General features: G+C 46.3%; 1 protein-coding gene across 1 annotated transcript; it reads left to right on the top strand.

Moving 5' to 3' along the window:
- The first annotated feature begins 9837 nt into the window (after positions 1 to 9837).
- On the top strand, positions 9838 to 10842 carry GPR12 (G protein-coupled receptor 12). Its single transcript, XM_028107656.2, has one exon. The coding sequence runs from the start codon at positions 9838 to 9840 to the stop codon at positions 10840 to 10842; it is 1005 nt and encodes a 334-aa protein (XP_027963457.2).
- Positions 10843 to 11960: the final 1118 nt, after the last annotated feature.

Here is an 11960-nt window from a genome sequence, read left to right as displayed (position 1 = left end):
TATTGTGGGGAGGACACAGATAAACAAGAAGGAAAGAAAGACAAGACCTAGCTATCAGCAGCGATCAGCTCAAAGGAGAGAAATAAAGCAGGAGGAGGGCCACTGTGTATGTGCTGGGGGTGCACAGTGTGGACAGGTGGCAGAGGCCTCCCTGAAATGTGACATCTGAGGGAAGACCTAAGGGAGGCAGGGGCCGGTCATGTGGCATCAGGGAAGAGCCTGGTGCTGGCAGGAATGATGGCTGCCAGGAGGGCTGGATGGTTAGGGACAGCATGAAGACGTGGCTTCACTCTGGGTGAGCAGGGACCCCATCGAGGGCTTTGGTGAGGAGAAATATGACCTCACAGAGGTGCATTAAGAACAGGCTGAATGAGAGTGAGAACACGGGTAAGAAACCAGCTGGGAAGCCCTTGGCATAATCCAGGTGAAGGATGACAGTCATGTGGGTGACAGCAGTGGAAGGAGGAGGAGGTGAGAAGTGGTATTTTTTCTCCCTTTTTTACAATTTTTATTTGACCATTTAAATCGTTGATTCATTGTTTGAATTCATCTCTTGCAACGTTTCTCTATTTGTCTTTTTAAAAATAGACCATTTTTAGAGCAGTTTTAGGTTCACAGCAAAATTGAGCAGAAAGTTCCCATCTACCCCCTCCCCCCACATGCACACAGCCTCCTCATTATCAACATCCCTCACCACAGCGGTGCTTTTGTTACCATCCATGAACCTGCATTGACATGTCATTATCACCTAAGGTCCATAATATGCATTAGAGTTCACTCTTGGTGTTGTACATTCTATGGGCTTGAACAAATGAATAATGGCAGGTATCCCCCATTGCAGTGTCATGCAGAGTAGTTTCACTGCCCTAAAAATCCTCTGGGCTCCACCTAATTCATCCATCCCTCCCTCCCCCGAGCCCCCGACAACTGCTGATCTTTCTATTGTCTCCATCATTTTGCCTTTTCCCGAATGTCATATGGTTGCATGTAGCCTTTTCACACTGGTTTCTTTCACTTAGTGATGTACATTTAAATTTCCCCCATGTCTTATTGTGGCTTGGGAGCTTTCTTTTTAGGGCTGAATAATATTCCAGTGTCTGGGCATATGCAGTTTACTTATCCCTTTACCTACTAAAGGACATCTTGCTTGCCTCGGAGTTTTGACACTTATGGATTCTGGATGTACTCTGAAGGGGGGATCAACAGGATTTCCTGACAGACTGGGGGGTTTGTGGGCAAAGACTCCAAGGAGGCAGCGCAGGTGTTTGGCCAGTGCAGCTGAAAGAACAGGAATCATCTGGATCCCCACTCACGCAGGGGACAGGGAGATGACACACAGCCAATGGCCACAGCAGTGATCACAACTCTTGTGTACAGACACTTAGCTTTGTGCCAGGCTGGGATAAGCATACTGTGTGCTTTCTCCCATGTCACACACCAGCCCTAGGAGGTAGATGCTATTAACATTCTCATTTTACAAATAGCTGAGTGGTTTATTTGTTCAAGGTCAGGCAGGTCTGCGCATACTTGGCTCCTGAGACAGTAAATATTTATTATATGATAGCTGGCACTTTAATGGGAGTGCATCAGTCTAGTTAATGTAAATTTCCCCAAACCAGGGTAAATTCACAGACTAATTAATGTCATTATGGAAGCCTTCGTGGGAGGCAGCCAGCTGACCATTTCCCTGATGACAACATAGAACATCCTGCCAGGGATTGAGTCTTATAATTCCCATAAAGTGAAGAGCTCATGACACAGGGTGGGTATTCCATAAACATGGGCTATGAGTTTGGAGAGGTGAAGAAAGTTCCTGAGGGCCTAAGAGAAAACTGTATATAATTGGAACCTTTACCCGTACATTTTCCCCATTGATATGACAGAAAGTATTAAATCTCTTCTAGGATTCCTTTGAGTTGATACAAAATCATCACATCCATCAGTGGTTCTCAAGAGCCATCCTCTGACCAATCTGGGCTGTGACGTTTCCACCCATCTGGAAAATGGGTGTTCTACGAAGAAAAGTCAGAACAATGCAGGGAGTTTTCATTAAACCAGATGTATTTTATTTAAAGCACTCTCCTATTGTTTGAGACACATCTTTGTATATGTGTGTGTGTGTGTGTATGTGTGCTAAAAATGTCCTTTTAATATAAAATAATAATAAAGGCAATTAGAAGTTTGCTTGCTGAAATGAACTTCTTTGGCAAAATAAAAGTTTGGAAACCACATGTCAGTCTCTCCATTCTGTTGTTGTTGCTGCCGCTGGGGAAATTTACCAACCCAAGGAATCCAAACTTCTGGGTACTACTGATCTTACATAATCGATATAAACTCAGCTGACTGCAAAGCAGTCAGAGACATGAGCCCCAACGTAGAACAATCAAGAGTTAGGACAAGTCAATTTCGTTGCCAGGCAAAGCACGCACTAATTACCCACCACACATTACCCTGAACTAGGTAGGCATCATGCAGAGACACCAACTCGGAACTAATAATTCTCCTTCACTGTTACCGAGACCACTGCCAAAACTCCTCTACTCACACAGTGTCACACCTGTGTACACACATTGCAGAAGTTTGGCTGTAAATTTAGCATCCACAACCTGTTTGCTTTGCTGAAAGAATCAAATGGAGGGGAAGATACAGTACGTTCTACACAAGCCGAAGGCGGGGCATTGAGTCAGCACCCTGAGACCTGGTTATTCCCTCTTGTCTCCCTGTCCCTTCTCCCATTTCATTCACAAGTATTTTAAGCCAGCATTTCAAGAGCCACAGGATGGGGGACATGCCAAAGAATCATGTTTTGGCTAAAACGTAGTGATTATAACTGGTTGCCTGGGCCTCCTGACATAGTAAAAGAAAAATTGGAAGCAAAGTAGCACATCAGCAAAATACACTATTTTCCTACTTCTAGCTACCCGCGGAGTATCCTTCCATTTCCTCTTTTAAAGAAAGAAGGTGCATCTAGTAGGAGCGTGCCAGAATTTTAAAACCACATTAGAAGAAGGGGCTGTATCTTTGCTCACAGTAAACATTTCCTCCAAACCTCACAGGGAAGTCCATCAGATACAATGAAATGTAGGTCACAAGAAAAGAGAGAGACTGAGAACACATGATTCATGATGCATCGAGTGATAGGTCCCCTAGGAATGCTTCTTTGCAAAGAAAATGCGTGTTGTCAAGTGGGCCTGCAAAGACATTTAACTCTCCATCTCAAATACAAAGCATTTAGGTTGTGTGAACAGTGCTCTCTCCTTAGTGATTCAAAAAAATCAATACCAGGCCTGATCACTCCATTTCTCTCCTTGAGTTCTTGTGCAAACACGGCCAGAGTGTCAAGGCCCAAGAAGATAACTTTCCAGGACCTCTGCCCAGTGGAGCATGGTCCCATTGAGCCAGCGGCTTGTGACTCTTCCCCACTATGATGCCCAATTTGGTGGGCCTTGTTACAAGGCTGGAGGAGAACAATCTCTCTCCTGTTTACAACCTGAATGGAGTGCCACGTGAACATTTCCTCTTTGTACCCAAACAGTAGTGGCCTAAACCTCTACTGGCTTGACTGTTAAAATTTAGACGCCCTTAAAGTATGCTCTAATAATGTGACGAGTCCCCACAGACGTGTCTCAAGCTCAGCCTCCCTCTCATCACAGGCCCATCTACCTCAGGAGGAAATGCTGGCCCTGCCCATCAGGGGGTGGCCCTGGCACAGACACAGTCCCCAGCTCCTGGCCCTCCATGCTTCTGATGTCCTGGCTGAGAGAAGGCCTCAGGAGTCTACCAAGAGGTGCAGACTCAGCTCCTCCCCATCCCGTGGCCAACACCTGTGCCCATATTACTAAGTGAAAGAAGCTAGTTCAGAAAGGCTCCGTATGGTATGGTTCCAGCCACATGACATTCTGGAAAAGGCAAACCACAGAGAGTGTAAAAAGATCAGTGGTGGACAGGGGTTGGCGGAAGTGGGAGGGAGGAACGGGTGCAGCAAAAGGCATTTTCAGGGCAGTGAAACTGCTCTGTGTGATACTATGATGGTGGAGACATGCCATTATGAATTTGTTAAAACCCACAGAATGTACAACACTAATGGAAACAACAGACTTTAGTTAGTTATAGTGTTTATCAATAAAAAACACCCTAAATTTATTCCAGAGGTAAGAAGTCAAAACTATGTTCCTTCTAGAGGCTCCAGAGAGGATCCATTCCATTGGTCCTTCCAGCTCCCAGAGGTTGTCTGTACCCTTTGGCTCCTGGGCCCCTTCCTCTGTCTTCAAAAAAGATCCTTCAAAAGGAACTCTGTGGGGTGCCTGGGTGGCTCAGCAGGTTAAGCATCGGACACTTGATCTCAGCTCAGATCTTGACCTCAGGGTCGTGAGTTCAAGCCCTGTGTTGGACTCCAGACAGCACCTATTTAAAAAAAAAAAAAAAAAAGGACCTTTGTGATTATATTTAGGGCTCACCTGGATAATCCAGAGTAATCTGCCCATCTGGAGATGCTTAATCACTTCCACATTACAAAATCCCTTTTGCCATATAAGGTAATACTCACAGGTTCCAGGGATCAGAACATGCCATTCAGCTCCAGAGGGACAGAGAGGCAGCAGGGGGCATTGCAGGGAAGGCCGGTGCAAGAGGTGGAGGGCCGATGGGTATCTGAGGGTGAATAGCAACTGTCCCTCCCTGGCCACTTACATCAATAAGACACAGAGACAAGACTAACCAGTGGCTCAAAATCCAAAGAACATTTAAAACTATTTCTCCATACAACAATGAGGATAAAATATTTCTGAAAGTAATTCCTCAAGTTACTCTGGGGGAAAAAAATCTCCAATAAATTCATTAAAAATGTATATTAACAAAAAAAAAGCTCACAGTGACTCTCCCTGGAATTGAAAGTACAGGTAATTTTACTTTTTAATTTTAATTGCAGGCAGCAAAATTTCTATAATGAATATGTATTATTTTATAATCAGAAAAAGACTTCTATTTTTTTTAATTCATGCAATTTTAAAAACACAAAAATAGGGCGCCTGGACGGGTCAGATGGTTAAGCGTCTGTCTTCAGCTCAGATCGTGATCTCAGCGTCCTGGGATCGAGCCCCACGTTGGGCTCCCTGCTCGGCGGAGAGTCTGCTTCTCCCTCTCCCTCTGCTTGTGCTCTCCCTCTGTCTCTCTCTCAAAATGAATAAATAAAATCTTTAAAATAAATAAATAAATAAAATAAAAAATAAAAAAATAAAAACACAAAAATATGTGTAGAAATGAGGTGATGTTAGCACTGACAACAAAACTGTTCTTTTTCACACAGAATCTCAGACTGAATATTGTTTTTATGTGTTGTGCCCTCCTTTCTTTATCTCCTTGATATTCCCATGAACTGTGTCCCTCTGCTATTAACACGGGAAGTTTAGAGGGTTTTATAAAGGGGAAAGGAGCAGTGTGTTATGATTTTTCATAGACCCCTCACTGTCCTTAAATAGCAGTCAGGGTTTGATTAAATAGAGAATTAATAATTAAAATATACTTTGACCCAGCCTTAGAAACATACCTAGTAGAAATGCATACATATGTGCATTAAATGACATGTACAAGGATGTTCATCATGGTTTTCTTCACAATAGCCAAAGCCAGACAGCAACACAATGTGACCAGTAGGAGAATGGATTAAAAAACTGTGGCACATCATATGATAAATACTACACAGCAAGGAAAAAAGAATCAACTCCTAATCCACGCAACAAAACAATAAATCTCACAGAAATAATGTTGAGTGTGGAAGTCAGACACAACGGTATACATACTGTATGATTCCATTTTGGAGAGTTCATAAACAGGCAAATCCAGTCTATGGTGTTAGAATTGAGAAGAGTGGTTTCCTTTTCCTAGGGGAGATAAGAACTGAGGTGAGGACAAACGGACAGCTTTGGGGCACTGGTAATGTTCTACTTCTCAGGATGGTTAGAGATGACATTGGTATATTCATCTGGCATCCCTGCATCAAACTGTACATTTGTGAAATAAGCAGTTCCTACATGTAGATTACACTGCAAAAGAATTTACTATAAGTTAGAGAAATAAATAAAAATTAAACTTTAATTTGGAGTCCTGTTTTATTCACAGGTGCGATATAACCCTTGGCTAGGCAGAATGAGGCATGGCTCATCTGGTTCCAATTAGTGCACCAGTTAATCAAATATATAGAAATTGACTCACAGTCATTAACACAGGCAGCAAAGAAGCTGACCAGTAACATTTCAACATAGACACCATGTACTCCATATGGGACTGGCTCTGTTTATGACTTGCTCCAGCCAGTAATCTGGGATATCCCCACAATCTATAAATTCAATCACAAGGAAGGGCCAGGAAATGTGGGTACAGGGTCGAAGTTAGCAAAGACACTGTGTACATTTAAGATGGGCACAGAACCTTTCTCAGACAAAACAATCATTGCTAGTATAGGTTGTGAAAATGCCAGGCTGTGCTTAAGGTTTACAATTTCTTGCCAAAGCTATATATATATATATATATATATATATATATATATATATATAAAGCAACAAAAAGGTAAATGATGAAAAGACAATAAACGTCACCTGCATCTGCTCCACTGTCCTGTGATGAGCGGTGGAGGAACTGAGAAGGTGGCCTTGCAGACACCACTCCAGGCTCTTTCCCAGCCACGCCAGGAACAATACCCATTTTGAATTAAGTTCGTTTGAATTGGATTTCTGCCCCCTTGGCAACAAAAGTCCTAACAAATGTACAAAAAACATAGAATTTGGAGTAAAGTCCAAAGTCTTTGTTGTTGTTGTTACAAGTAATCACTCGAGGGGAAGGCATAACGGAGCAGAACTGTGAACACACAGTTGACCTTGGCAAACTGGGGGAGCTGGTGCCCACCTGCCGCAACCCCTCGGCGCTGCCATTTGGCCGTATCCAGCCCCAGGTGGAATTTCCTTCAGTTTCTTCCTTTAACTCAAGATTTCACTGCAAGAAAACACATCCACTTCATTACCTTTTCTCTTCCCAACGCTTGCTTCTCTTTTTCCCCCCTTCTTTCCCAAGCACGTTAAAGAGGGAGTACGTTCCACTAGTGTCGGTTCCAGAGGGCAGGGCCTGTCTCAGTGTCATTGACTAGAAAAGTGTCTGGCTGGCACCGTACATTCGCCTGCCCTGAGCTGCAGTGCTCATGTGAGCCCCCTAAATTTTGGCAGGTAGTTTGAACTGTACCATGCCAAAACTGCTATGTATATGCTCAAACAACTATTTTTCAACACTTCATTCTAAAAATGCTTTGATTCATCACAGAGAAATTGACAGGAACATATATGTCGCTTCATTACAGCCTTTGCTGCCTACTATTATTGTTCCTTTTCATGCGACTGTGACCACCACACATACATGCCTGTGAGTAGAAAAGTCACATCTTACTGAATATGCGCTCCCAGCAATTAGCATGGTTCTTGGCAGGTACAGGTGTCTGATGCCTCCCCACCGGGTACAAGCGGTTCTTGAAACTCCACTGAAGCTTGCTTTTCAAAGTGTAGTCCATGGACCAGGAGCAGCAGGATCTCTAGGACAGAGGCTTGCAAATGCAGAGTCTGGGCCCCACCCCAGAACTACTGATCTGTAGTTGTGAACTGGCCTGCAGGGAGAGGCAGGATGATCTTGCAGAGGCAGGAGCTCATGGATGGGAGAAAGGGAGGAAAAGGGACAAGAGGAAGTCAAGGGTAGGTGAATCTGCAGGTCTGGGGTGAGAAATGACAGTGATCACCAGGGGGAGGCAGGATGACCAGAGGATGATGATGGGGTAGGAAGGGTCCCCTGTTCTGCAGAACATCTCTATTTATACAGGACCCTTTCTGTGAGTGTGGAGAAAGGCAGTCAGGAAACCTTCACTGCTGAAAAGAAAAACCACAATATCATGCCTTGTTTTCTCCCACCTCTAAGCTGGGAGATCATTTTTAAACTTAAGATCTCCTAGGTGCTCTAGGTTTTGTATCCAAAGGAGACATGAGCTCATAAAAGCAGACGGCTATCAGGTTCTTAATCTTAGAACCTACCGATGTGTTAAAATGAAAAAATAAATTAACACTGCCACTTCAGTACCTAAATGAATGGGTTTTGGCCAGCCTCTGCAGGAAGCTTCTGCAGGAACTCAGTAAATGATTTCCATTTGAAAACACAGCTCAAGGACCACTTAATAAGTGCAATATGACGATAATGTTGATTCACATAACCGCACCTTATATGCAGTTAAGCAAATGTTCCCGGGGAACAGTAATAATGAACCCGATCTAAGACACACCTAAGGAAAGGAACCCCTTTGGGATCAGGAAGCAGTGTGGTCAGAGGCAATTCTAAAATAGCTGGCCAATCATTTTGCTGCTTTAAAGATCAGCCTCCCTAACTTGCTCACCCTGTATCCTTACTGCTAATCCCGAACGCCACCCTAAGCAATTCTTTGGGCCAGGAATGTGGCAGTTTAGGGAAAGGCGTGGAGAAGCAGGTCGCTAGAGACTGGGACTCCGCAGGGAGACCTCAGGAACGAAATAGGTCACCGAGCTCCCAGGCGGTGCTCCTCTGCCCCCACCCCAGTGCAAGCACCAGACCCCCCAGCTGGGGTGGGACGCGGGGCCGCAGACTGGGAGGCCCAGGGTGCAGATCTCCGCCTCCAGGTTCTCTCCCTCCCAGGAGGGGTGCGGGGGGCTCTCGCTGCGCGCGGTCCGCCCTCGCCCGCCGGTGCGTTCCGACCCGTGGGGGCGCGCGCCGGCCTCCCGGGGCTCGGGCGGGCGGGCAGCCGGGCGCGCACGGGCGGGCGGGCTGGCGGGCGGGCGCGGGGGCGGGGGCGCGCGCGCGGGGAGCGTGTGGGCCGGGCGGGCGGGCTGGCGGGCGCGCGGCGGGGAGAGCCGGGCACGCGAGCCGAGCCCGCCGCTCACCTGCCGCCCGCAGCTCACCTGGCGCCGAGCGCGCGCCCCGCGCCCTCCCGCCCACTCCCGGGCGCGGCCGCCGCCCCTCGCCGCCGCGGGCCCCGGCGCAGACAGGCGACACGAGTAGCCCGCGCGCTTCGGAAGCACCGGAGGAGCCCCCTCGGCCTGGGCGCGCCAAGGTGACCCCCTTGATGACCCCCGCCCCCGCGGGCCGCCTGTCCCGGCGCCCTGTCTGTCCCCTCGCGTCCTCCGCCCGGAGGGAGCGGCGGCAGTGCATGGGCGTGTGTCTGTCTGTCTGTCTCCACACCCCCATGGCACACACCTGCCTTTTGTGACCCTGGCCCGACTGCCCTGTGCACACGGGGGACGTCTGGGACCCCTCTTTGTTCTGGCTGGGGGGTGTGTGTGTGTGCACGCGCGCGAGGGATTGTTGGGGGGGCGGAGTTCGATGGAAATAGGCGATTTAAATATTCCATCGAGGATGGCGCCCCGGCTCGCGACTTGTCGCTGCGGCGTGGCTTTGTCGGCGGCAGCCCAGATGTCAAACAGTGGTTCGTTTCCAGCATGCAAGATGTGATTTTCAGATGTGCGTTCCCAGCACTTTAGCAAACAGACCGCCGCGGTTGCGTGTGTGCCTGCCTCACTCACGCTCGTGTTTTCAAGTCCTATCCTGTGTTGTCCCCAGCGCCAAACGCATTTGTGGTCGTGGGTTTGAAACCACGGAGACTTCGCCTTTTGTTTTATTCCACAACACTTTATAATTCATGAAGCTTGTGGCGTTTGATGGTAGTGTCTGAGTAGGGGCTGGCTTTCTGTTTGTGTGTTTTTTGCATGATCTTGGATTGTCACCCTGCTGTGTCTAAACATTAAAAAGCCTGTCTTTTCGTTGAAGAGGACGAGGGTTAAAATGAATGAAGACCTGAAGGTCAATTTAAGCGGGCTGCCTCGGGATTATTTAGATGCTGGCGCTGCAGAGAACGTCTCGTCGGCCGTCTCCTCCCAGGTTCCTGTTGTAGAGCCGGAGCCTGAGCTCGTTGTCAACCCTTGGGACATTGTCTTGTGTACCTCAGGAACCCTCATCTCCTGTGAAAATGCCATTGTGGTCCTTATCATCTTCCATAACCCCAGCCTGCGAGCACCCATGTTCCTGCTAATAGGCAGCCTGGCTCTTGCAGACTTGCTGGCCGGCATCGGACTCATCATCAATTTTGTTTTTGCCTACCTGCTTCAATCAGAAGCCACCAAGCTGGTCACAATCGGACTCATTGTCGCCTCTTTCTCTGCCTCTGTCTGCAGCTTGCTGGCTATCACTGTTGACCGCTACCTCTCCCTGTATTACGCTCTGACATACCACTCGGAGAGGACAGTCACGTTCACCTATGTCATGCTCATCATGCTCTGGGGGACCTCCATCTGCCTGGGACTGCTGCCCATCATGGGCTGGAACTGCCTCAGAGACGAGTCCACCTGCAGTGTGGTCAGACCTCTCACCAAGAACAATGCGGCCATCCTCTCGGTCTCCTTCCTCTTCATGTTTGCGCTCATGCTTCAGCTCTACATCCAGATCTGCAAGATTGTGATGAGGCACGCCCATCAGATAGCCCTGCAGCATCACTTCCTGGCCACCTCCCACTATGTGACCACCCGGAAGGGGGTCTCCACCCTGGCCATCATTCTGGGGACCTTTGCTGCTTGCTGGATGCCTTTCACACTCTATTCCTTGATAGCTGATTACACCTACCCCTCCATCTACACCTACGCCACCCTCCTGCCCGCCACCTACAACTCCATCATCAACCCCGTCATATATGCTTTCAGAAACCAAGAGATCCAGAAAGCCCTCTGTCTCATTTGCTGCGGCTGCATCCCCTCCAGTCTCTCCCAGAGAGCACGGTCACCCAGCGATGTGTAGCAGCGTTCCCCTTAGGAGGACACCCTGCACACTCAATTCTGCATTTACCAAGCACTTCCACTGCCCAGCCAAATGGCTGAGATGCTGTCCTTTAATTCTTTATATTGGATTCTCTCTTGAGCCTCAGGAGCACTTAGCATTCGTGAAGCATTCATTTACATGAGTAAAGTGACTGAAGTGAAAATAATGTTGCCAGTGTTTTCAACCTTTAAAAAAATGATTGAGTTCTTTGCTCAAGATTATTGTTTTGTTTGGGGGCTAGGGGTTTTGTTTTCTGTTTTGTTTGGAGGCAGGGTTTTTGTGTTATATTTTACTGGGAAGATTGGTAGTGGGTGGGAAAGAAAGTATGTGATATGGCCATGATGTTAGAAAAAGTAAACTGGTCCCAGAGTTTTTACTTGGACTTTAAAATAAAATTGAGCTATTGAGAAAAATGGAAGAGAAATGACTTTTTCCAGACTTTTTTTTTTTTTTTTAATGTCAAGGTAGATTTCCAACGCTGCATGTACCTAACAATATAATCTCTTTCGAGCCTACACCAATAGTTTACATGATTCTGTTTGGAAGAGACCTGATTTTATTAACATGAACTCAGTAATAAGTTACCAACACAGAAACCATGTACCCATTCTTATTCATTCTTTCTTTACTTTGAGCAATTACTGTTCACAAGAATTACTTGGGTATTTCTATGAATGTTGTAACTTTCTGCATGGTTGCCTGTGTTAGCTAGACCACTAGTTTCAAATGTTGCCATGTAAATCCAGAATCAAATGAGTCAGTTTTCAATATAGGTTTTCAATGTGTCTCTAAAATGAATTATGAAATTTGTTTGATTTGCATATGAAGTAGGATTGATTAGATCCACCACTGTAGTCTCCACTCCACAGTGATTGTTTTCACGAAGCAAGAGAAAAAATTTAATAACAGCTATTAAAAGTAGGTTACATTTATTTTAGTGTATTCTGAAAAATAAATTGATGTAAAGCTATCACAAAATAGGAAAAACATCACCTTTCCTATCTCTCTATATCTAAGAATGTATTAATAGTTTTTCTTGATTGAGACAAATAGAATTAAATATTGTAGACCAAATATTTCTGGTTCATATCATCTGT

The sequence above is a fragment of the Eumetopias jubatus genome, unplaced genomic scaffold (genome assembly GCF_037043125.1).
Source record: "Eumetopias jubatus isolate StellerSeaLion01/CBP00866 unplaced genomic scaffold, mEumJub1_p1.0 scaffold_3, whole genome shotgun sequence".
Lineage (NCBI taxonomy): Eukaryota > Metazoa > Chordata > Mammalia > Carnivora > Otariidae > Eumetopias > Eumetopias jubatus.
This window is presented reverse-complemented; position numbering and strand designations above follow the sequence as displayed.